The sequence below is a fragment of the Schistocerca gregaria genome, chromosome 9, assembly GCF_023897955.1.
Source record: "Schistocerca gregaria isolate iqSchGreg1 chromosome 9, iqSchGreg1.2, whole genome shotgun sequence".
In the NCBI taxonomy this organism is placed as follows: Eukaryota; Metazoa; Arthropoda; class Insecta; order Orthoptera; family Acrididae; genus Schistocerca; species Schistocerca gregaria.
In genome coordinates this window covers 164,905,035-164,932,889 of record NC_064928.1, presented here as the reverse complement: position 1 = coordinate 164,932,889, position 27,855 = coordinate 164,905,035, and the positions used below count along the sequence as shown (strand labels likewise).

General features: G+C 39.7%; 1 protein-coding gene across 1 annotated transcript in view; it reads left to right on the top strand.

Moving 5' to 3' along the window:
* The window catches only part of LOC126292253 (fumarate hydratase, mitochondrial-like), a 73,042-nt gene that overhangs the window by 29,631 nt on the left and 15,556 nt on the right, over nucleotides 1–27,855 (top strand). The window contains exons 3-7 of the mRNA XM_049986150.1: nucleotides 1,853–1,987; nucleotides 2,256–2,456; nucleotides 15,220–15,417; nucleotides 20,769–21,009; nucleotides 24,012–24,215. Coding sequence (XP_049842107.1) covers nucleotides 1,853–1,987; nucleotides 2,256–2,456; nucleotides 15,220–15,417; nucleotides 20,769–21,009; nucleotides 24,012–24,215 — 979 coding nt within the window. The remainder of the gene's footprint in view (nucleotides 1–1,852; nucleotides 1,988–2,255; nucleotides 2,457–15,219; nucleotides 15,418–20,768; nucleotides 21,010–24,011; nucleotides 24,216–27,855) is intronic.

The window sequence follows — 27,855 nt, the reverse complement described above, 5'->3', positions numbered from 1 at the left end:
TTGTCGGTATGCCTGTCGGCTATTGTCAATGCCCGACCGCCCATTTTATCGTTCCTTTTTTTGACGACTGTCTCGACCGTCAATACAGGTTGTATGTATCTGCGCTGCTACCCCCTGGAGTTTGCTTTCATCGCCTCCTTCAGCACCTTGATTTTTCACTCCCTGCAACCTTTTAGAGTGGGCGAGAGCCAAGCGCCACCTTGGCTCCAGGCTCAGGTTCGCATTCACCTTGACCTCAGCTTGCTACCAAAGGAGGTTACTCCAGCTTCGGTATGCTGCTCACGGTTTGTCGAACTTTGTTCGAAGTTCATTAATACGATCTTCATTTATACAGATGGCTCTAAGACCAATGACGGTGTTGGGTATTCTTTTATTGTCGGGGCACACAGTTTCAAATACCGGCTCTATGGTCATTGTTCGGTCTTCACAGCTGAGCTATTTGTCCTCTATCAGGCTGTTCTTTACATCCGCTGCCACCAACATTCTGCTTATGAAATCTGCCCTGATTTCCTGAGCGCCATCCAGAGCCTCAGTGATCCGTTTCCGGTTCACTCTTTTGTGCACCGGATCCAGCCCTCTCTTCAGCAGCTGGCAGCCGATGGTTCTCCGGTTATCCTTAGGTGGGTTCCTGGCCATGTCGGTATCCCTGGGAACGAAGCTGCAGATGCCATGGCCAAGGCTGCGGTCCTCCAGCCTCGGACAGCTTCTTGTTGTGTACCTTCATCTGATTTTAGCAGGGTCATTTGTCAGTGCATTTTATCGCTGGGGCATGCCAATTGGTCTACACTTCCTGAAAACAAGCTTCGGGCCTTGAAACTTCTCCCCACGGCATGGACGACCTCTTCACGCCCTTCTCGGCGGGAGGAAGTCATTTTGGCCCAGTTACGGATTGGACACTGCCAGTTCGGCCATCGCCATATGCTGACGGCTGCGCCAGCACCTTTCTGCCCATGTGGGCAGTTGCTGACTGTACACCTCATTTTAACGTCCTGTCTGAATTTTAATACACTGTGCATTGATCTTGGCCTGCCATGTACTCTGGATGACATTTTAGCAGATGGCTCAGGAGGAGCTGCTCGCATTCTTCGTTTTATGCACTTGACAAACTTGTCTAAGGACATTTGATTATGCTGTTTTCTTTTAATCCCTTGCTTGTTAATGTGCCTTTATAGCATTGTCCTTTTTAATTGCTGTTTTAACCTTGTGCATTGCAGTGCATTCATAACTTAGTCTGGGCGCTAATGACCACTGTGGTCGTACGCAAAAAAAAAGAAGAAAGATTCTGCCTGCAAGGTCAACTTCAGTCCACCATGAGCAGTGGAGTCAATTATTTAAGAATGCCTGCTGACAGATGTCAGATTATGGACGAAACTGTCAGTGGCTAAAGAACTGAAAACCATGCCTTTCATGTGAAATCAGTTGGTTTCTCTGTTACAGTATACATGTTAAAAGTTAAATTCTAAAACATTAGCTTTGCACTAGGCTGGACGAATTGTTTGTAAAGTTGTCTTTGCTGTCTGTTGGGCATTTTACATTGTGAGCTAGTCACCCATAAGGTTTTATTGAAGATTAATTCATCTGTTTCAGTAGTGAATTTCAATATTGCTATAAAGAGTGAGAATCTTTTGTTGTACTGTACCGAAACATGTAATAAATTGTTGTTGTATATGGGAAATAATCTTGGAGTTATGAATTACTGTTACTGATATGAACATTTTGTTGTGATGAAAAATATTGTGAACATTGAAATTATTTCTAAATAGAAACTGTATGGTGTAATTAATCACATTTTTTATTGGCTTCCAAGTATAAAGTTTTGCCTACTTTAAGAAATACAATCTTTCTGCTATAGGCGTCGTCATCTTCGCACAGAGTCGAGAGAGATACATTTGGAGAGCTTCAAGTACCCGCTGATAAATACTATGGAGCACAGACTTTGCGTTCTGTCATGAACTTTCCAATTGGAGGTGAAACGGAGAGAATGCCAGTGAGTGAGTTTATGCATATAGCAATGATCTTGTTACCATGAACAGATTTTAATCTAATACCGAGTAATGACTCTAAATGATGAATTTAGTGACTTTTTTTTTTTTTTTTTTTTTTTTTTTTTTTTTTTTTTTTTTTTTTTTTTTTGCCCCCTCTCTGTGATAGATCGTCTAAATTTGATTGCCCTAACATTTGTTTTCTCACAAACTTGCAAATCTGTGCAGTGTTACTATGTAGTTTACTCACATTTTGTCTTTTATATTTAACAGAAACCTGTGATTGTCGCTATGGGGATTTTGAAGAAGGCAGCAGCCATTGTTAATAAAGAGTATGGCCTGGACCCAAAGATCGCAGATGCGATTGCGAAGGCAGCAGACGAAGTGATCAGTGGGGATTTGTATGACCAACACTTCCCCCTTGTTATATGGCAAACAGGGTCTGGCACACAAAGTAACATGAACACAAATGAGGTGAGTTGCTATGTGTTTGATTGAGTGTTTCTTAACTGTGCAGTCCTGGTTTTGCTGAAGTTCACTCAAAACTACAAGGTTGAGAATTTTCCTGATGTATTTGTAATTTAAATGTTTCTCAAGAAGAGTATGTTGCATTAATTTTTGACAAAGGGTCATTCGGCTGTTTCATCTCTCTAGATGAATATTTAATTTCACCAGTGGGATGTCCTATACACATATCACTGTACATGTACGTTTATCATGTTACCTAAATGGTGCAAAATTGTAGATAATTTTGTGCAGCATTTGATTTCACTTCATAACAGTATACAGGTCACTGTAGATGTGGGATGACGTGGAGCCAGGGTTTTTGTCCCTATGTACCTGAAGCATTATGTCAGCATTCTCAGAATTTGACGTACTCAGAAGATTTCTGAAAAACTGATGCTGTAGTAGATGATCGGATGTAATTTACTACACAAGTTAAAACTTTCATAACATGATATAACTTCAAAACCTTTGCACATAAAGCTTCCTGGTGGATAACACAGTGATAAATGAATTTTGAAAATGAATCAATTTTAGCACAAAGAGCAAGACATGCATTACTCTTTCCAATCATTGAAAGCACACCATCTGTTGTTACAGCTAAAAGTTTAGTGTATGGAAAGTTGCTACCTTTTGCAGATTTCAGGCATACGTTAAACATGTCCTCTCCCATAGTACATCCATTAAGTGACAGTGCTTTTACAAGATTCTCCTTAACTGTAAATTCTTGAAAAACTGTTCTAATAAATAAACACAGGATTCCAGTATTTTAAAATATCAGTGATTTCATCCAACTGGAACGCAAAATATTCATACATTTACAGGTCCTGATATAATTGAGATTCAAAATTTTTAATATTATGTTCAACACAGATAGCAACAGTTCACTGAAAAAATTGATGTCCTATGTGAAATTTAAAATTTCCCCAGTGAATTGAGTCTTCAAAGAAATTTCAGTCTTGCATCTGGTCATCATAAAGTACATTCAGCGATATTTCCATTGGACACTTGCTAGTCATCCTCAGTTGACAATCAAAGACTGGCAGAAGTCTTCCATTCTGCAATCTGTAGTGCACTGTGAGTATTCCATGTGTGCATCAAAATTGTGTTGATAGTCTGACCACAATACCTGGTGGCAGCCTCTTACTGACGGGACTGCGAAACTCGGCTGCCCTTTGCATTACCACTTACCACTCACTGTGATCATCAGTGTGCTCTGTCATCTTTGATTTGAACAAATTGTGTAGATGATGGTATTCCACACATCATCCACCTGGTAGCTGTTGTCGCAGTTCATCAGATTTTCAATTGTGCACATTTTCTTGGGTTCTTCAGCAGTGGTGTCCAAAAAGATGTTACTGTGGCCAAAATTATTGCTTTTTTGTAATCCATTGAATGTCCAATGGAGATGCAATGTTCAGCAATAGCAGACTTGCTTGGTTGCTAAAAGGAGTCATGTTCAGCTGACTGACTATCTCGATTCTGCTGTATGTAGTGCACTGCAAGATTCCACATGCATCACAATTCAAGTTCTTCCATGGTACGGATGATCTAGTCTACACAAGCTATTCTGCAGTGCTAGGTCTTTTGTAAATTCCAGCCTTATGAAATAATAAATTATCCTTCACCGGTTGGCAACCTTTAGATGGTCTAAGTAGATCAAACTATTCAGTCATCTTTGTTGTACAAGAGCCTTCCAGAATGTAAAGAACGTTTTGGTATAACTAAATAAAAATGAAAGATACCAACACAAAACTTTATTTGCAAAAGTTCAAAAACATTTTGGCCCTGCAGCCAGTCTTTGTTAAATTCATACCATGATACGTAGACTGTGCGACTGCTAGTCATCTTCAGCTGAGCCATTGAAGACTGACAAAGACTTTCTCCATTCCGCCATATAGTGTGTGCAGTGAGTATTCTGTGCATGTATCAAATTCAAATTGACAGACGGATCACACTTTCCAACGGCAGCATTCTCACTGATGGACCCGCAAAACTCGGTCAACCCATGTGTTATCGTGCTCTGCAGCCATTATTTCACTCTGTCGTCTTCGATTAGAACAAATCGTGGAGATTGAGGTTCCACACATTGTCCAGCTGGAAGCCACTATAATGATTCGTTTGATTTTTAACCAGGCGTATTTCCACAGATTCTTTAATAGTCAAGTCCCAAAAAGATGTTGCTATGGTTAGAATCATAGTTCTATCATACCATTGAATGTGCAGTGGAAATACAGTGTTCAGCAACAGCAGATTTGCTTGGTTGCAATAGGCAAGTGCAACATTGATGTTCAGTGCAGCATTTTTAACAGTATGTCCAATGTAAGCCATGTCGCACTGACAAGGCAATCTGCTGGGGAATACCCATTTCTTCTGAACATTTTCTTTAGATGGGTGAGCTCTTTAGGCGATCTATCTAGATCGGAGATGATGCTCATAGTTTGTGAAGGGTGATGTCAGCTTGACTCTTGCAAACACAGTGTACGAGAAACTGAATACCCCAGAGAGCCATCATTCTTTCGTTTAACCAAGACACCCAAGAATGGCAGGCAGCCACCTTTCACTTTTTTTGTAGTGAACAAATGTTATGAATGGAGTTGAGGTGGTGATGAAACTCCATCAGTTTGTCTTCTCCATGAGATTATGCTATGAAAGTATTGTTGACACATCTCCAAAATACAATTGGCTCAAGAGCAGCTGACCCAAGTGCTCTGTTCTTGAAATCCTCATAAAAAGTTAGGCCGCCAAGGGAAACTGAGCACTGCCCATGACAATGCCATCTGTCTGTTCAAAACATTTTAAGTTGAACATAAAATAGGTTGAGGGTAGAGCTAGCTGAAACAAAGAAGTGATGTCTCCCTGAAATTTTTTGCCACTTAGTACCAAAGAATCTCTGAGAGGGTCCTCTGTAAAAGTGATATCACCTCAAAGCTAACCGAAAGGTCAGAACTGCTTAGATGGAGAGCCCACAATATATTGATAAGGTCAGCTGGGTTACGGATTTAATGTGGGCATTTTCCCAAATTAACATTTATTTACAAAGTTACAGTACCTTACTGTATTTTTCAATATAGTCGCCATGTCAAAGCACTTCTTGTAACATGGGACCAGTTTGTCAGTTCCTGTATTGTAGTCCTATATTGCTAAAGATTTGAGCCAGGATGTCTCTCCATGTTTGAGGACTTTCTCATTTACAAACTTTTCTCCGTCCAAAGATTTCCATAGTTTCAGTAATGGGTGAAATTTACTTGGTGCAAAGTCAGTTCTGTAAGAATGGTGTTCAATAATTTCCCACATAAGACATCGAAAGTTCCTCCTGTTGTAAAGCTGATGCACAAGGCTGCATGTTGTCCTGAATCAAAAAATCTTTGCCAACCATATTCCATATTACTGAAATCTTTTTCATTGCACTGTCACCAAATACATTCTTCATTTGTCTGTAAATTTCAATAGACTGAACATTTTATGCATTCAGAAAATGAATGACAGTATGCACTTCGCACCTGGTGGGATTTTCAATGGATGTCATTATTTTGAAAGCTTACAGAACAAAGTGAGGTGACTGCTTGGCAACAAAACTCTCTTCACACTGAGATGAGGAAAGAAGCTAACCAGTACGCTAACAATTATGGTGGTGGAGGATAGACCCCAGGTGTGGTACACAATTATTCTTTACATTCTGGACGAGCCTCATAGTACCTTCTTTTACAAAGGTCCTCTCGCAGATTCTTTGTCTATAATCAGCAATAAGTTTCAGGTAGACATCACTGCTTTGTTTCAGTATGTTCTGCCCTCAACTTATCATGTTCAGTCATGGATATTTTTAGCAGACTTATGGCTATCCCACAGTCTCCAATGGGAGCTAACATTTTTATGGAGGACTTTAGGGACAGAGTGCTTGAATCAGCTTACCACGAACAACTGTGTTTTGGAGGTATGTGGGTGATAATTTCACAGTGTGGCCTCATGGAGAAGATTAATTAATGGAGTTTTACACCACCTCAACTCCATTAATAACACTCGGTTCAATAGGGAATTACAGAAAGATGTTTTTCTGCCTTTCCTGAATGGTTTGGTCAGTTTATTCTAAGTCCACACATGCCAACTTGTATTTGAAATCGCAAAGTTATCTTAACAACTTGCAAACTGGATTCTTAAACACTTGTACACAGGAAACTCGTGCCGTCTCGGTTGTAGATAATTTGCCTAAAGAGCATGCCCTTGTAAAGACAGTTTTGAAGGAAAATAATATTTTACATGGCATTTAAACAGTGCACTGTCAGTTGAAACAGAGAACCAGGATGTGCATAAAGATGAGAGCATGTTGGCAAAATCTCTAGCTTTTCCGCCCTGTGTTAGCAATATTTCATTTGAAGTAGCAAGAATCCTAGTTAATTTTCAGGTGAATGTGGTTTTCTGCCCACCATCTGAGTTTGCCTACCTTTTGGGATCAGTGAAGGACAATTTTTTATTGCATTTGGCTGGAATGTATAAAATACCTTCATAGTGTGGTATGTCTTACAAAAGCCAGACCACACGGAGAACAGTGTACTGAACACAGGGTTGCCACAGGTTTTGGAAATCAGGGAAATTTGGAATGGCAGGGAAGGGGGTGGGGGGTGGAATTGTCAAAATCTTTTTTCTCCTCCCATGGATGAAATGAAATGATTTGTTTACTGAGGTGTCATGCATAGTTACTGGCTGGATGCAGCTGAGTATGTGCGCCGCTTCCCTACTCCCTCATTCCTATTGCTTCTCCCGTTCCTACCACTACCCTCAGCTTGCAGTCAGTGCTGCCACCACATCTTTCTGCTAACCTAGCAGCTGCCGACAAAGGGTATGGAGACATGAGAACTGGTTTGTTTGGATTTCTCAGAGACTGTAGGCGCACCAGCCAGAGACAATGGTCATGTGTGTTTGAATTCTCTGAGTGATTGTTTGTTCTCGTTTCCTGACAAAAGCTATGGCTAATAATTCAGTTGTGATAGTGTAATTGTGTTTTGTAAATGCCTGTCTACAGCTCAGCAATAATCTTTGATATGTTGCTACCTATCCTCATTATTATTGATTTGCAAAGTATTTGAACAAGTTACCTATTGCATGGATATATCACCTTGGTTTCATTTCATCAACTTGCTGTCCGTGGCTTGTGAATAGCTGGTCACACAAGTGGATTTCTGTGACAGGCCAAAACAGGAGGCCGTTTCTGCGGGTATATGTAATGGATTGGGTTGCCGATCTGAAACCATTCAGTTCCCACTAAAGTGCACGCTCTGTCTGTCGGATCTAGTGTCACTCATCTGTCCACAGGCCAGGTCTGTGTGTGTGTGTGTCTGTGTGTCTGTGTGTGTGTGTGTCTGTGTGTGTGTGTGTGTGTGTGTGTGTGTGTGTGTGTGTGTGTGGCATAATATAGTGGATTTCCATGGTTTATCCATGGACCCAGGACTGCAGTGCTTCTCAGCAGGCCAGAGGCCATGGGCGATCGATTTCAGGAATTTTGACTGTCTCACTGCAAGTAATTTGTACAGTGGGACTTTGTTATAGATGTTTTAGGTGTTCTAGTATATTTTGGCACTTCAAAAGTACTTTATATGTTAGAAAGTATGGACCATAAGAAGAAAAAAATTGTCAGTCACTGGTGGTTTGTACACTACGTATTCGTATATTTCTTGGAAGAAAAACCACACAATACCGGTAAAATAATAGATGTAACACAATGGGTAATAACAGACAATAAAGAACATAGTAGAATCAACATTTTATTTGTGGTCTCCTACTGAGTTAGTTTACACAATTCTTCCCCTCTCTAGAACACACTTCTTTCAAGAGGCTTTCTTGTTTCTGAGGTTATTTCTGATATCAGTGAAAGGTATTTTAAATCCGTCATGCAACTCCATGGAAATGTGTATTTTTGTCACCAATGTGTTTTGTTTTACTGAAATAAAATAACCTCAGTGGTCTTAATGAAACACAGATACTATTTGGCTTGCTCTTTCCATCTGAAAAACAATTAATTACAAAAGATGTTGATGTTAGTGCTTAAGATTTTTTTTCTCACACCAGGAAACGCCATCTGCTTGCCAGTTTGTTTTAGATATTTCCTCGTTTGAACTATTGTTTCTTGTACAGTAGCTGCAAAGACAGATTGTCAACCTACGTCTTAACTTACCTTTGAGATCTCAAAATTTGTCAGGGAAAAATGCTAAAACCTGTCTGGAAATTGGGGGAAATAACAGGGAATCTCACTTGGGGAAACTTGTCAACCCTGGAACATCAACACATCACTCATTGGAATTACATTTTCGTAACTCAGTATTAAGAGGGAAGTCACCATTAAAGTTTGTGTGAAACTTGCTGGCAGCTTAAAATTATGTATTGGACCAAGACTGGAGCTCAGCACCTTTGTGCCCTTTGTGGGCAAGTGCTCTAGGCAAAGGTTCTGAGGTTGAGTACCGGTCTGGCACATAGTTATAATATGCCAGAAAGTTGGTGTTCTACATTGCTTTTCTTGGGATCAGGCACACTACTGTTACATGGAAAATACAAGAGTTTTCCTCTGAATTTGACAAAACAATACCGCTCTTTCCTGTCACTGTTTAAATTGAATGTTCTTTGTCTTTTAGCCATATCGTATTAAGAATAATCCATTAGATGCAAGACATGTAACTGAACCTACACTAACCAGCTCTCAAGTTATACTGAATAGGGAATAAAACACTGCACAGAAGGAAGCAATTTGATTTAACAGTTGACCTCTGTACATTGCTGCAAAGGTGGTCAGAAATTTTTATGGGAGATTTTCGCGCTCTTCTCTGTTTCACACTAAGGCCGAGTGATGGATTGTGTAATTAATTTTTGCTTATAGAATCATATTTCTGAATGTTGCTGCTGTTTTCATCTGTGCTTGATTGTTGACAACAGACTTCATAAATTTACTCCAGGACTACCAGTAAGCTCAGCTGTTTACAGTAGTCAACAAGAGGTTCTAGAGTGGTCACCACACAAAACCCGTATTACACACTTCTGTGTAATTTTTTTTTCTCCCTTGGTGAGTTATCCTCAGAATGGTACTATGTCATCAGTGAATGAAAATAAGAAAAGTCAGTCAATTTTGTCATTTTCAGTGCCAAAATCTCATAACTATGTGATTTGGTAAATAAACAAAAATGTTGTAGTGATTTAAAAACGTTATACATTATACATTATAACAAACAAACTTGGGAAATGCTGACAATAGTTAACGAAGAAGGTGCTGTCTTCTTGAAGTGTGTTGAGTGGTTTAAACACTTCAGAGGGGGCAGCACACTGTAGAAGGCATCTCCCGAACTGGTTGGCCTGCAACTACGTGCACCATGTGCAATGTACAGAAGTAACGTAACGTTTGTCCCAGAATTTTCATGTGACAGTGTGAATGACAGCAGGGGAAGTATTTGAAAATACTGAAACGTCAGATCAAGTGGTTACACCCCAGATTCATCAAATTATGTGACTGAGTACAAGGAGGGCTATAGACGAATATGAAATTGAAACTGTCTACCATCTTAACAGAATATCTTGTTAACTTCTGGTCTTATGTGAAATTGGTAAATAGACTGAAACCACCTCCAGAGACACTGTGACGGTAATGGAATTGAAGCAGAGAATGACATTGTAAAGGCCAGAATACCAAATGTCTTCATCCATAATTGTTTCTGTATGATCAGACTGTAGTTGCTCCTCTAAATCACTGCATAAACAACATAATGACAGATATCAAAATGAGTGACTAGAAAGCCAGCTGAAATTGCTCAACAGAGAAAAAGCCACTGGGCCTATCTCTATACCAGTCTGAATCTACACAGGGTCTGCAAAAAAAAAAAAACTTGCCCCTCTTCTAGCAGCAGTGTACCATAGGTCTCCAGAGGAGCAAAGCATTCCTAATGTTTGGAATTTTGGAACATGTTTTTTGCTTGTGTTTTCTGACATTTCTGGAGACCAAAGATCACCTGTACAGGAACCAACACCGGTTCAGGAAACAACTCTCACATGAAACCCAGCTTGCTCTCTTTGTCTGTGAGACCCAGGAAGCAGTAGATACATTTTTTGTGTAGCAGCTGTGTATCTTGGCTTCTGGAAGGCATTTGATACAGTCTGCAGTGACACCCAGTGAACAAAATACGAGCGTACAGAATATCAGACCAACAATGTGATTGAATTAGAGTTTTGATGACTGGATAGAGGGCACAGCATGTTATCTCTGATAGTGTGTAATTGTCAGATGTAGAAGTAACAGTGGGTGTGCCCCAGGTAAGTGTGTTGGGACCCTTGCTGTTCATGTTGTGTATTAATGACCTTGCAGACAGTATTAATAGTAATCTCAGACTTTTTGCAGATGATGCAGTTACGCATGATGAAGTAGTGTCTGAAAGAAGCTGTGTAAATGTTTAGTCAGACCTTGATAAGATTTCAAGGTAGTGCAGAGATTGGCAACTTCCTTTAAATGTTCCGGAATGTAAAACTGTGCACTTCACAGAAAGAAAAAAACATAATATGCTATGACTATAATATCAGTGAGTCACTGTGAGAATCGGCCAACTCATACAAATACATGGGTCAGAGTATAGATGCAGGTGTAAAACAGGAAAAGTGACCTGTGTCACACACTGTAAGGTAGGTTGCACAATATAGATATAGATATAGATGGACCCCGCTATTGTAACATTGCCCAACCATGTGCTGCATTTTGTAGGGACATACAGTGGAATGATCGCATAGTCTCAGCCTTGGGTAAAGTAGGTGGTTGACTTTGGTTTATTGTTAGAATACTCGGAAGTGCAGTCAGTCTACCAAGAAGATTGCTTGCAAATCTCTTGTGTGACCAGTTCTAAAATATTCCTCGGCTGTGTTGATCCCTTACCAAATATGGGATTATTAGGGGACAAGTAAAGTATACAGACAAGGGCAGCACAAATGGTCACAGGTTTGTTTGGTCCATGGGAGAATGTCATGGACACTGAAGGAATTGAACTGAACTGGAAGAATCTTAAAGATAGATGTAAGCTGTCTATAGAAAATCTGCTAGCAAAGTTTCAAGAACTGGCTTTAATTGACGATGCTAGGAATATAGTACAACCCGTTATGCATTGCTCACATAGGGATTGTGAGGGTAAGATTAAAATAATTACAGCAAGCACAGAGGCATGCGAACAATCGTTCTTCCTGTACTTCTTATGTAAATGAAACAGATGAAACCCTAAGAACTGGTACATTGGAGCATACCCTCTGCCATACATTTCACAGTGGTTTTCAGAGTATAGATGCAGGTGTAAAACAGGAAAAGTGACCTGTGTCACACACTGTAAGGTAGGTTGCACAATATAGATATAGATGGACCCCGCTATTGTAACATTGCCCAACCATGTGCTGCATTTCTGGCGCAGCAGTTCCTGGCCAGCAGGGTAGTTAAGTCACTTAATCCACCCTATTCCCCACACTTGTCTCCCTCAGACTACTTCTTGCTCCACAAATTGAATACAGCCTTGAAAGGCTAGAGTTTTTCAGGCCTTTTGGACATCTGACATACTATTATGATCCAACTGAAGGCTATCACTAAAGATGACTACACTAAGAGTTTCTGGGACTCGTGCAGCCATTCCTAAAAGTGCATTACCTTTGATGGTGATTACTTCGAAGGAGAGTAATGGCTATTTCAGGTAAGCCACAAATTCATTTGCAATGTACACACATTCACCAAAATTTCTGGGCAGATGTTGTAATACTTGATCCTTTCATAACCACTTTTTGAAAGTCAGAGAAGGAATCCTCAACCACCAACTGAAAATATTTTATTGTAACACAGCAGTACACTCGGACAATCCTCTAAATCATTATGCTTTTGTGACCACCTGTACACTGCAAAATAAATATTCTTCGTAATGAAACGTTGTTTCATGCTGAATGTAAGCACCTAATGACAGTATTACCAGCTACATGCAATATATGCTATAAACTTATTTGACATTACAGTACAATTTTGCACACAAGTAAATGGAACAAACAACTTACTAACAATGATTTGTTAACCACCCAAGTCACATAACATAAATTTTGTCTTAAAAGTATCTTATTCTTTATTTAACCATGTGTTCAAACTGTTGACCATGGGCTGAAAGGCACATTTGCAATCGCCTGTCAAAAGAACGGTGAACAAATGTAACTACAGATGCGCATCATCTGGTGTAGTAGGGGCTTCATCATATACTGCATCATTTAGTGCTCCCCAAAGAAAGAAATCAAAGAGGCGGCAAATTGGGGACCTCGGAGGCTATTTGACAACAGAATGTCGTCCCATCCTATCCAATGCCCAGGAAAGTTCTCATTCAGTATTTGTGTTGCAACACAAGATGAGTGAGCTGGACGACCGTCGTGTTGCAGCCATATACACTGTCAAATGTCCAATGGTACCTTTTCTAGAAGATATGGTAGAATGTTTGTCAGCAAGTATGCATACAAATGTCCATTTAGAGTGCCCGAAATGAAGTAAGGTCCCACAATCATAATTTCTTACAATGACGCACCATACGTTTATGTTCCATGGCCATCGATGTTGCACCTGACAGAGCCAGCATGGATTTTCGGCTGCCCGTAGTGCATGTTATGTAAATTTCCAGTAGTGTCGTTAGTAAATGTCGCTTCATCAATAAAGACCACTCGCTGGAAAAAACATAGGGTCATCTCTCACTTGCTGAAGGGCAAATTGACAAAATTCTGTATGACATTTAAAATTGTGATCGAGTGCCTGATGTAATGACAGATACTAGGGATGGAAATTCTGTCAGTGCAGGATGTGAGTGACACTTGTGTGGTTGATTCCACAATCCTTGGCAATATCTCATACTACTGTGTGGATTCATTAAGTGTCGTAGCCAGAACAGCTTCTTCATGTTCTCTGTCAGTTGCAGCCTTCTTTCTTGTCCTGTTTTAGATGTTCCAGCAACCTGTCTTCACTAGCCTCTTAATAATTTGTGCAATTGCCTGGTGCATCAGACATTGTGAATCCGTATAAATAGCCCTGCATTTCTGCATTGTTTCTACAACATTTCTTTTACATTCACCACATAAATGTCGTATATCCAGCTTCACCTCATTGGTATACATGCCTACACACAACGAATGTTGCAATGGATATAAGCAGTGCAAACAAGTAAACAGTCAAATGTGTTGACATTCTGACATAGTGTCGCATGAGAGCTCTGCTTGGTGCTCTTTACACTACTAATGCTGATTCCAGCCACAGTACTCTCAAATTCTTGGACATTTCTCAAATTTTCTAGTGAAAGGTTGCAGTGTCAACATTAACAAATGCTAATCAGTGTAACTGTCTTCTCAAGAGCTATTGAATGCAGTTATAAAAGGCACACGGTACCATTTAAAAAGATGTATTTGCTTCAATGTCTCCATTGACACCAGTGCTAAAAACATTAGCCAAACAAAAAAGTATGTGTCTCTTGATGCTCTAACATTTGCTGAAAACTGCATTTTGATATGTGTAACTGTTCATAAAATAATAAGGGTGCCATGTGTTACATTATTCACCCTGTATGTACAGAGTGAACCTTAATAAAATGGACAAACTACAGGTCCTATGAACACAAGTCTAGGAATGGATGGTGTGCTTGCAATGACAAAAAATCATCCCAGAACACAGCACAGAGCTGCAACACATCCATGCAACAACAGGTGTGCAAAAGTGGCCTGCATTGTATTGCAGGTGATAAGGGTAGTAGGGGTTGTCATGCATTATACACAAAATCATACTTTGCCTTAGACCACGTTGGCGGGCCAGTTGTGTGGAGCTTGTACTAGAGATCGTCTCAATATTATGTAGAACCTGGCCTCCAGATCTTGTGTATACACAGTCCACCATCTCCCTGCACATTTATCTATTTGAAAGGACCCGTGATTACACAGATACCCAAAAAAGGCTTGAAATGTTGTGTGATGTGATTGGTGTCTGTGAGGGTACTTGTTTTGATATAGCTATGCTGCCTCTTAATCATTTCCATCTCCTTGGCCATACACAAACACAATCTCAGCTTGTTCCCAACATGAATGCCGTACTATTCTGCTGCTTACAATATGCTGCGTCAAATGCTCATGCTGCAACGCACAAGGAACATGTGATAAGTGGTCAGAGGAACCGTCATACATCAGCACCATCTACTGCGGCAGTGATGCATTTCCAAACACGTGTTCGTAGGACCTTTCTTCCTCCATTTCCAGTCAGTAGTCTGTCCCTATAGTTTGTCAGTGTTATTAATGTTCACTCTGTGTAAGGAAACTACAGTGCTGTAAAATTGCTGCAAAGGAAACGAGCAGAGGAGCAATGCTTGGAGGGACTGACAGCTGATCCCCAATATAAACAAATGTAACATATTACTCACAACTAGTGACTATTATATGGTCACATGAACAATCACTGGAAGCAATCAGATCTATTAAAAATTATGTATTCACCTGAAAACACGTAGGCAACACTGTCGATTGTGGCAGTGGTGGATGAGGAGTGGTGCTGGGTCAGTTGTGGTGTCAGCAGCCACAGCTTGCTGCTGCACATGCATACCCCTGCAATACCTACTTGAATTCTAGCAATTGTGATTAGAGATATATAATTAGCCTTCTTTGTAGTGAGACTAATACCGTTGGTGGTTACTAGCTGCCAAAGTATTCTGAAGGTCTGCTTTCTATCTTGCAGGTGATCAGCAACAGAGCCATAGAGCTATTAGGTGGTGTTCTCGGGTCGAAGAACCCTGTTCACCCAAATGATCACGTAAACAAGAGTCAGAGCTCCAACGATACATTCCCTACAGCAATGCACATTGCTGTTGCAACTGAAATAAACAAGTCACTCATTCCTGCCCTTGAGGTCCTGCACAAGGCTTTGGATAACAAGGTGAGTAATTCAAAATTGTGCGTTGTTTGTTGCATCTTTTCTGAGGTATAGTAAAAGAATAATTCTTTGTCTTTTTTTATGGTTTCATTCCATAAACCACTAGCCAGGAATAAGAACGTTAATTGATCAGATAGGTATTCAATATAGCCGCTACAGCTCATGAACTTTCTTCGAATAAGGGAGTTTTGTTGTAGCGTAAAGCTAGTGGGCGTTTAACACCAGCACATTGAGAACTCTACAGACATGAGGAACTCTCCTCCCTCCATGCTCTGCCATCTCACAGTTGGTGTGCGTATACAAGAGTATGGAGATAAGCTAAGGTACAAGCAAAATAACATCATTTAAACATTTGTACAAAGTGCGGAATTGGGTAGCAAAAATAGCCTAGCAGAGTATTGATTAAGTTACCAGAGCTCGTAATAGAAAAGTATAGTCCACCAAGATATGAGGCCCAGTCCAAAAGAAAAGTGCAATGCTTTCTTAAACATCAAATTTATTTTCTATATTTGTTGATATTTTTATATATGGTGTACATGTCCCAGGAAATCTGGGAAAAACGTGGCAATTTTTTAGAGCTCCAGAAATTTTTTGTAGTTTTAGTTTCCAGTTAAATTTTTGTACTTGTGACTGGTTAAAATTGACACTCTACTTTAGCCCTCAACTGCGGAATAATACTGCACCAATAAAACCTAAATGAGAGAATAACAGCTAAATAAAATTGTAGTTGGAAAGAAAATGTACCATTTACATAAAAACTGTGCACATGCAAGTGACTGCAGACAGCAAAATGTGTCAAATGCTTTAGGATGAAGACTGTGCAATGCTTTCTAACAACGAACTACTTTCAATAATGGTGATGTTTACATTTCTAACAAGTTGCAGGAAAATATTATAAATAGTGCTTTGAGAAACATTACTTCAGAAGTAAATTTTATTTCGTGAAAGATAAATTGTGTTATGTGTGAGAATGTGCGATGAATTTCTTAAATCACAGAGAATTTGACTCTAATTCAAAACTTAACGTTTTTTATACTATAATTTAATATTTTACTGGCACATTTGTGTTTGATATATCTGAAAAGGTAACACACACACTATAAAAGACCGGTATTATGTGTGAAAGCTTAGCTTTTCTTGTAGGTATACTGCATGTATGTTAATTTAAACAGTGAACTTTTTGTATTTGTGTATTCATGGTACTTAAGACACAGTACTATTGGCTGACTACATCACATGTTCCATTCTCTGAATATCTGCTGTCATTAGCTGTTGAGATGTCGTGACATGATCTTCAACTGGCTGACAAAAGTGCATTGCAATCAAGATTTCCATTTTTTGGAAGCTACTGTGCTGTATTTGGTTGAATTCATATTGACATGTTGCCACACATCAAAAAGCTTTCCAACATGCAATTTTTTTTCTTTTTTTTTTCTTTTTACTGGGCTTTGTTTTGCAAAGTGCCAAGAATTTCTACGCCACTGTATAAAACCTTTGCCATTCAAATGATTTAATTTTGCAGCTCCAAGGGAAAGTATGTTGTCACAAAGAAAGTATTTTCATTGGGGATATTTTGTATTTTCAACCTTGGAAACAGTGTATTTTTAACTGGGAAATCCGAAAATTCTTTTTTCTTGTCTGCATGTACACATTGTTATAGTACAGTGATATATGTTCTTGAGGCAAAATGTCATTTTTTACGTTATGACCATTGCTTTCAGCTGTCTTATACCACTGTGCCTTGTTTTCCATGTTATTTTGTGGGCATCTGATGACATTCTCAGCAGGTTTACAGTTCATTCACTGTTACGTATTAGTCAGCCAAACTAGGATTGTGAATACACTGCATGTTTCAGGAGTCTATGCAATACTTGTTCTACAGCTGCATGTTAGGTCCAGAATATTGGTGTGGTGTCATTCACCAGATGATCTACTTATCTGACAACTAACTTTCAATCAGCACCATCATACACACTTCCTTTAATCTCATGTGAATGTTTCACCATCCCATTGCCACAACACACAAACTCTGTAACAGCACGTCACTTCAGGTAAACATAAAGCGTGACACCATCTTGACAGAGTGGTACAGCAGTGTGAATTATGGAAGCAGGTCGAATTAAGTTTGAGCACGAGTGGACTTCTGTGGGTATCGAAAATTTAGAACAGATGTTGGACTAATTCATAAAATAAAATAAAGGCAAGTACACACCTAGAGTTGATTGATATACACAGGAACATACAACAGAAACAGTATTCATACTAACTTTCGAGCTCTTGCTGTTTCTCTAATAAAGATACACACATTCACAGGTAGCCACAACCACACAGACACCCAAATATGCACATGCCTGTTGCCACGAGACAGTCTCACCACTGCCAAGGTTTGTGTGTGTTTGGGAGTTTTTCTTTCATTGCAGGAGGAGTGTGAGCTCTAAATTTAGTGTGAATACTGTTTTAAGTTATGAGAGATGAACATTTAATAGTCATGGGGACTGGAATTCAATTGTAGGAAAAGGAATAGAAGGAAAAGTAGTAGGTATATATGGACTGGGGGTAAGGAATGAAAGAGGAAGCAGCCTGATAGTCGAGAGTAAGATCATATGGGGCATCAAGTGAAATTTGTGACTGGACTGAGACCTTTTTGTTAGGGAGGACACAACATATTATCTTGGATGGAGAGTCATTGTCAGATATATAAGTAACTTTGGGTGTGCTACAGGAAAGTGCATTGGGGCCGTTGCTGTTTATGTTGTATATTAATGACCTTTCAGACAATATTAATAGTAACATCAGGCTTTGTGTGTATGATGCAGTTGTGTATAATGGAGTACTTGCTGAAAGACCGAGGGAGGTGGTGCAGTGGTTAGCACACTGGACTCTCATTCGGGAGGACAACGGTTCAATCCCGTCTCCAGCCATTCTGATTTAGGTTTTCCGTGAGTTCCCTAAATTGTTTCAGGCAAATGCTGGGATGGTTCCTTTGAAAGGGCACGGCCAATTTCCTTCCCAATCCTTCCCTAACCTGAGCTTGCGATCTGTCTCTAATGACCTCGTTGTAGATGGGACGTTAAACACTAACCACCACCACCACTAGCTGAAAGAAGGTGCATAAATAGACAGATCTTGATAAGATTTCAAAGTAGTGCAGATATTGGCAACTTGCTCTAAATGTTCAGTAATGTAAAATTTTGCACATCACAAATTGAAAAAAAGTCTATGCATGTCAGTGCATCACAGTTGGAATTGGCCAACACGTACAAATACCTAGGTCTAACACTTTGTAGGGATGTGAAACGGAATGATCACATAGATTCAATCATGGGTAAAGCAGGTAGCAGACTTCGGTTTATTGGTGGAATACTGAGGAAGTGCAGCCAATCTACGTAGTAGATTGCGTACAAATCACTCATGTGACCAGTTGTAGAATATTGCTTGTGTGTGTTTGACCTGTACCAAATAGGACTAAATGGGGATATTAAACATATAGAGAAAAGGGCAGCACAAATGGTCACAGGTTTGTTTGATCTGTGAGAGAGTGTTAAAGATATACTGAAGGAACTGAACTGGCAGAATCTTGAAGATAGACGTAAACTATCCCCAGAAAGTCTATCAGCAAAGTTTCAAGAACCGGCTTTAAATGATACTCCAGGAATATACTAAAATCCCTATGTATTGCTCACATAGGGACTGATATATTAAAAAAGATGCTGTGACTCACCAAATGGGAAAGCGGTGGTAGATAGACGCAATAAAAAACACAAAGATCAAGCTTTCGCAACACACGGTTGCTTAGTCAGGAAAGAGGGAAGGAGAGGGAAAGACGAAAGGGTGTGGGTTTTAAGGCAGATGGTAAGGAGTCATTCCAATCCCGGGAGTGGAGAAAAGGGACAGGTGTACACTCTATAGCGCATGCCACACACACACACACACACACACACACACACACACACACACACAAGCAGACATGTGTAAAGGCAAAGAGTTTGGGCATACAGATTGTGAAGATAAAATTAATTACTACATGCACAGAGGCATTCAGTCAGCCATTCTTCCTGCATTCCATACTTGAATGGAACGGGAAGAGACCCTAATAACTGGTGCAGTGGGATGTACACTGTACCATAGACCTCACGGTGGTTTGCAGACTATAGATGTAGATGTAGATGGCTGAAACTTGGTCGGCCTTCTTGAGTATGTTGGAGTAGGGTAGTCACATAGGGAAACATCTGCCCTGTAAGGTGGCTGCTCAAGAGGCTGCCAGTGTAGCTTTGTTAGTTAGAGCTGCTGTACATGGCCATGCGTTTTCTTGCAAAAGGACATTGTGAATTGGTTACCAGCGTTGTTTGTTGCAATAAGCAGTTTTAGCATCATACAATAGCTTGCAGTCTTTAATAGGCCACAGTCACTGTTCTTTGTCCTTGCAGGTAGTCAAGAGGCCACAAACCTTTTGAGACGCAAAACAAATTTGCCAAAAATTTCCTATCTGACATTTGAATCTTGACCTCAACCGGTGTCCCATCTCCAACTTCCAACCACTCTGTACTTGTCCTTGTTTTGTGATGTTTAGTGACAGACCCACATTTTACTAAAAGTCACAATAAGGTGCAGAAAAGCTTCTCCTTTTTATTCAAAGTAATTTAGAAGTCATTGACAAATATCTTTCACATCTGGGTGAGAAGACATAGAATGTATATTGTCAATATTTTCCCTTATCCGAGTATGTCCAGTGAAATGGTGCTACAGAAAGTTCCGACACTTATTCCTATGTGTGATGCAATCTCAGCAGTAGTAATGTAGCAGTCACTTCCCACAAGCTTGTGTACAGCTCAAAAATTTTCTTCATTAATGCTGGCCATTTTTGGCTTTCATTTTCCACTTTAATATGACTTATCTCCATGCTTCTGGGTCCAGTTAAACACTTGGGTTTGACTCATAGTAGCATCATTGAATTGTGCTTGGAATCTCTTCAAAAGTTTGTTTTCCATTTCACTCTTTCGTACTTTTCTTGGTGAGAAAACAAACAATGGTGCCTTGCACAGTGGCCACTGGTACTCCTGGTTCACTTACAACAATTCTAAGGTGTCAGACCTTAGTGTGTGGTGGGCCATGTGCATAGCTGGATCCTCTCCATTATCCTGTGAGCAGGGCACCACAGTGTTCACGTTGTACACAACTCAAATGAACAAACTTCTACCTTACATTTGAATGTCGCTTGTAGAGGACGTCAGTGAAAAATCATTCTTAGTTTGTAATTTCAGAAATGAAACTTCGTAATAAGATCAGTCCTGTTTCCACACTATTGAAATACTACTATGTGTTTTAGTAAATGTAAAATACCTACTCAATTTCAGGCAAAGGAGTTTGAGGGCATAATAAAGATAGGACGCACTCACTTGATGGACGCTGTACCTCTGACACTGGGACAGGAGTTCAGTGGATACGTGACACAGTTGGCCAACTCGATAGATTGCATCAAGGCGACGCTGCCGAGGCTGTACCAGCTGGCTCTGGGAGGCACGGCAGTTGGAACTGGACTCAACACACGCATCGGTTTCGCTGAGAAGTGTGCAGCGAAGATCAGTGAGCTGACATGTAAGAGCATGAAGATTATTTTTTTTGCAAACATTATAGTTTTAATTTCTTCTTTTCTGTCAGTGTTGTTGTGGTCTTCAATCCGAAGAATAGTTTGGTGTAACTCTTGACACTAGTCTGTCTTGTGCAAGCCTCTTCATTTCCAAATGACTTCTGCAAACTACACTTAGGTGACAAGTAGTGAGATAGCTATATGCACATATTCTGATGGTGGTAGTATCATGAACACAAGGTATAAAAGGGCAGTGCATTGGCAGAGCTGTCATTTTTACTCAGGTGATTCATGTGGAAAAGTTAACAATGTGATTATGGTCATATGATGCGAATTAAGACTTTGAATTCAGAATGGTAGTTGGAACTAGATGTGTGGGACATTGCATTTCAGAAATCATTAGGGAATTCAATATTCCGAGACCTGCATTGTCAAAAGTGTACTGAGAATACAAAATTTCTTGCATTACCTCTCATTGCAGACAATGCAGCGGCCAACGGCGTTCATTTACTGACCAAGAACAGTTGTGTTAGTGTCAAGTTCTCAGTACTGACAGGCAAGTAACACTGTGTGAGATAACTGCAGAAGCTAGTGTTGGATGTATGACAAATGTAGCTGTTCAGACAATTTGGTGAAATTTGGCATTCATGGGCTATGGCAGCTGATGATCGATGAGTGTGCCTTTGCTAACAGCACGTCACTTGCATCACCTCTCCTGGACTCGTGGCTGTACCAGTTGGACCCTAGGCAACTTAAAACTGTGGTTCAGTCAGATGAGTCTAGATTTCAGTTGATGAGAGTTGATGGTAGGGATCAAATGTGGCGCAGACCCCACAAAGCAGTGGACCCAAGTTGTCAACGAGGCACTGTACAATCTGATGGTGACTCTATAATGGTGTGGATTGTATTTACATGGAAAGTGGTCCAGCTGAACCAATCATTGACTGGAAATCACTACACTTAGCTAAATGGAGACCATTTTCAGCCATTCATGGACTTCATATTCCCAAACTACAATTGTGCTCTATTAATTTGAAGATTAATTCATTTTGTGAACCAGATTGTCCAATCTGAATCCGATCAAACATTTTTCGGACATAGAGAGGTTGGTTAGTGCACAAACTCCTGCACTGCCAACACTTTTGCAATTAGGGATGGCTATTTGAGGCAGTGCTTCCAGTGACTTGTTGAGTCCCTGCCACATTGAGTTAATGCACTCTGCCGGTCAAAAGGAGGTCCAACACGCTATTAGGAGATATCCTATAACTTTTTGCCACCTCAGTGTATAACCATTTGAACTTCTTGCTGTGTTTCAGCCTTGGTCTCCCTCTACAATTTTTACTCTCCACACTTCCCTCTATTATCAAACTGACAATTCCTGGATGCAGTAGTATCGCTTCTTTTAATCAGGTTGTACCATAAATTTCTTCCTTCAGAATACAGCTTTTCATTTCCTCATTAGTTACTCCATCTGCTCATCTAATTGTAACCATTCTTCTGTTGTACCAAATTTCAAATGCTACTGTTCTTTTGCCTGAACTGTTTTATCATCCACGTTTCACTTTTCTACAATCTGCACTCCAGTCTACTGCCTTCAATTCCCCTAGCACTGTCAAATTTTATCCACGACATTCTATTATATAAGTTTCACCTTTGTTGATATTCATCCTATATCTTGTACTAATCTTACCCTCCCACATGTCACTACTAAAATTCTCTTAGTCTCTTCACTATTTTCAAAAGCTTCATGAGGCATAAAATGTACGAAAGGAAAACTTTTTACTTATTTTCATTATGTCATTGTTGTTGGCTTCAGGTCTTGCGTCTAGGTTATACATTCTCGAGGCTGTAATTTTTATAATGTTGCGGGTTCTTGTTGAACTAAATAACTGATGATTTGCCTGTTGTTATGAATGCCTTTTTATTTTATCCCCTTCTTTCATATCACACCAGCTTTACAATTCCACTTCAGAACATGAATTCACATTGTTGTTGACAAGATAAGAAATTTGTCTACTTCCATCGGAGGCATGCCCACAACTACTTTACTTTCTGCTGTATTCACAATATTACAAAGCAAGAGAGTTTACAAACTTTCTTGATAAAAGAAGAATCTTTGTTCAGCTATATTACTATTATTATTATTTTATATGTCAATCCAGAAATAAATTTAATAATTTGCATTAGATTGAGTAATTAATAATATGGATTTTAAGTTTCTCAGAAATTTCATAATTTCAGATATTTTTAAAAGAAGAGTAATTCTAATAGTACATACAGTGTGTAACAAATTAATTTTTTATATATTTTAGCCTGAAACATAGTACATCGTATACAAAATCATATGAAGTTCATACAGTTAAACAGCTGATAATGTTAACATTTACCAGATTCGAGCATATACATGGTATTGGTTATTTCTATAAAAAAGGTAATGTTAGAGGAGAGTGACCCATTACAATCTTTTTTTTCCAGACTCTGGGCAGTCTGCTTAGCTGCTCTTCTGAGAGTTACAATGTCAGTAGCAAACCTCGTAGTTTTTGTTTCTTTCTCTGAACTTTAAATCATCATTCCTAACTTCTTCTTGTGTTTGCTCAGTGTACAGATCAAACATCACCATAGACAGGCAACAATTCTCTCACTCCCTTCTCAGCTACTGCTTTCCTTTAATGTCCTTCACCTCTTGTAATTTCTGTCGGATTTCTGTAAAAGTTGTAAATAACTGTTCCGTCCCTGTATTTTTCCCCTGCTACCTACAGAATTTCGAAGATTGTTTTCCAGTTTACATTCTTTAAATCTATAAATGCTGTGTATGTAGGTTTGCCTTTCCTTAGCCTACTTTTAAGATAAGTCATAGGATCGATATTGTCTTGTTCTCCTACATTTATTTGTTGTTTAAATGTTTTCTATTCTGTTGTTATCATGTGGTAAGTCAGTCATTTGAACAGACTGTCAGCTGTTGTTTTTTTTATTCTTTTTAAATTTTTAAATTTTTTTTTTTTATTTACAGGCCTTCCATTTGTGACGGCACCGAACAAGTTCGAAGCCTTAGCTGCACATGATGCCTTGGTGGAGGTCTCGGGTGCTCTGAACGTGGTTGCCTGTAGCATTATGAAAATTGCAAATGACATCAGGTTTCTGGCATCAGGTCCGCGCTGCGGTCTTGGTGAAATCAGCTTGCCAGAGAATGAACCTGGCAGCAGTATTATGCCAGGTAGGTACTGCTCCGAAGCAGTTTAAAATCATCTTATTGGCCGACTGGGACGGTGTAACAACTTAAATTCCTCCTTCTTTGGCGTTGCTTATTTTTCCAGTACTCGTCATCTTCTCTCCGTGTTGCCTTTTCCTTTCTCCTATATTGTCCCTGTCCGCAGCTTGTGGTCTCGCGGTAGTGTTCCTACTTCTCGAGCATGGGATCCCAGGTTCGATTCCTGGCGGGGTCAGGGATTTTTCCTGCCTCGAGATGACTGGGTGGTGTTGTCGTCGTCATTGTCATCATCATCATCATCATCATCATCATCATCATCATCATCCATCCCCATTACAGTTGGAGGAAGGCAATGGCAAACCACCTCCACTAGGACCTTGCCTAGTAAGGCGGCGCGGGTATCACGTGTCGCTCCCCTACTCTCTGTAAAGAAGTATGGGAATCATCATCATATTGTCCCTGATTTCTTTTTTCCCGTCTTAGTTCCCGTCTTATTTGTTTCGTTAGTTTGTTCTCACACTCTGTAGACATGTCCAAAGAAGGGTAACCTTTGCTTTGCCATTTATTCTGATGTTTTCTTTATACAAAGACTGCCTAGAAAGTTCTTGGCTTCACCCAGAGATCACAGCACTACTCGTGTAACCAAGGGACCACCTCCAAAAGTGTCTTGACAATGGGGAAATCGAATGATTTGCCTGATGAAGTGCTGAAACATCCATTCTGTTCCCCAGATTCGGCTACCTCGAACTTTCACCTATTCTCAGAACAGTAGAATTTCCTCGCATTTTGTCCAATCAAGAAACTGTTGTTACTGTAGGTGGTTACTTTGTAGAACTTTGAGAAACATTAGATAGAGGGGATAATGGCACTGGAACACTGCTGAATGAAATGTATTGATATTAGAGAAGATTATGTTGAAAAATGATACTTAATTGAAAGCATAAACTGTTGTTTTCACTATCGGGCCAACAACTTCTCAGGTCACCCTCATAGTTTGGCAGATATCCTTATTTTTATATTGCGTTCTTATTTTTCTAATAATCCATCTTCTGTATCTCTCTATTCAGCCCAGCTTAGAATTCATGGTTAAGAATTGACACGCATATAAACACTTAGGTGTCATCACTGTGGTGTAGTATTTTAGTTTCGTATTTCTAGGCAGGCATTTCTTGCCCATATATTTGTAGTTGAACCATATGCTCTTTTCTTTATTAACTCTTAAATCTATAGCTAATATTTCTAGTCTATTATGCTATGTCATCTCTCAAATGTATTTAAATTTACGAATTTGTTATATTTTATCTATTTGTGTGTGTGTATGTATTTTGGTGCATTTTTATATTTTTCATAAATTATTTTCTTTCGGATGAAATTCTAAGACCAAATCTATTGACCATTCATTCCAACAGATTTTCTGAAAACGCTCCAAAATCATGTGCAAGAGTTATGCACTTTACCTAAACACTCTCTCTCTCTCTCTCTCTCTCTCTCTCTCTCTCTCTCTCTCTCTCTCTCTCTCTCACACACACACACACACACACACACACACACACACACACACACCAAGACTGTATGTCCATGTGCTGTTAGAACATCACCGGCTCACCGAGTTGGCGTATGTTGTGATAGCTGAGTGTGTGTGTTTCTACAGCTGTGGGGGACCTTGCTGGATTGGAAAAGCTTTAGTTGTTATCCGTATGTGGCAGTATTTTTGAGGCACAATGATTGGCAGAGCTAAAGATATGAGAAATCTTGGAATCCAGGTTGGCTAGCTGGAGGCTCTGATCATGTGATGGGAAAAATCCAGCCATTTGAGTAGAGTTTGGCTCATAGTCACTGAATAATGAAAATATTAAATAAGGGAAACTCTAAAAACTACACCAAACTAGTGACAGAAGCCAGTCCCACAGCTTAGAAGACAAAATGTAGACACGAGTGTGAATAAAGACTTGCCCTCACTATGAGATACAGCTTTCAAGTTATTAAATGTTAAATATTTTTGATATAAAATGATTCATAAAAATTAGTAACTCACTAATGCCGTAAGTGATTCATACAGATATAGTATCAGTGGACAGGCCTTAGTGAGTGAACGGTGATGGTAGATTTTTTTTGAATGGTTATGGCAGAATTTTTAAATATTATGCAGATTAAATTGCAGGTGGAGTGTGTATTTTACACATGAAAAAATAAATTGTCTCAAAAATAAAACATGAAATAGTGAAAGCGGCAGCAACATTAGTAAATATATGTTATTAGGGACGTATGATTGCATTTAGTTTTACTTGTTTATTTGTATTGATGACATTGTGATGCAAAATACATCCACATGGACAAAAGCATTGTTTGTGACCAAACAATTATAGCTAAAGAAAAACTACAATCAGCATTGAAAAGCTGATGAAATCTGTGTCCAAATTCTTGTATATATCAACAAAAATAATGTAGATGGATGATAAATCTATTCACCAAGCATAGGCATGTAAAGGTATTAAAGTTTGCAAGCTTCTGGAACCAATGGTCCTTCTGGCAGGAGGATTGAAGGGGAAGGAAGAGGGATCAAGGAAAAAGACTAATGAGGTTCAGAGCGAGGTAGAAGAGTTGGGAAAAATCACCCATAACCTTTCATCGAGAGGCTGATTGTTGGGTGCAGTGCGCAACAGTTTGTCTTTCCTTTTCATCCCGTCTGATAAGTCTTCCCTGACCTGAGGTTCTGGGTGACTTTTTAGGTGTGTGTTTCTTCTGCCACTATTTGGCAAGATGATTTTTTACCTATACAGTTACATTACAAGTTCATGTATATCTAACATTAAATTTATAATTTAAGTATGTGTACAGAAGTCAGAAGTTTGTAGCTTTCACACAAGTCTGTGCGAGGCTGTAAGCAACACAGGCTATTTTTGTCACGGGCACTTTGCATTTGTCCAGCAGTCAAAGTGGAGAACAGACGGGACTTACAATATGTGATCAAAAGTATCTGGACTCCTGGCTGCAAATGACTTAAAAGTTTGTGGCGCCCTCCATCGGTAATGCTGGTATTCAGTATGGTGGTGCCTTGATGACAGCTTCCACTTTCGCAGGCATACATTCAATCAGGTGCTGGAAGGTTTCTTGGGAATGGCAGCTCATTCTTCACTGAGTGTTGCACTGAGGAGAGGTATCGATGTTGGTGAGGCCTGGCACGAAGTCGGTGCTCCAAAATCATCGCAAAAGTTTTCTTTAGGATTCAGTTCAGGACTGTGTGCAGGCTAGACCATTACAGGAATGTTATTGTCATGTAACCACTCTGCCACAGGTGCTCAGTCATGTTGAAAGATGCAGTCACCATCTCCAAATTGCTTTTTCAACAGTGGGAAGCAAGAAGGTGCTTAAAGCATAATGCAAACCTGTTCTGTGATAGCGCTATGCAAAACAAGAAGGGGTGCAAGGCCCCTCCATGAAAAACACGACCACACCATAACACCACCACCTCCGAATTTTATTGTTAGCACTACATACACTGGCAGACGATGTTCACTGGGCATGCACCATACCCACACAACGCCATCAGATCACCACATTGTGTACTGTGATTTGTCACTCCACATAGTGTTTTTCCACTGTTCAATCGTCCTATGTTTACACGTCATACACCAAGCAAAGCGTA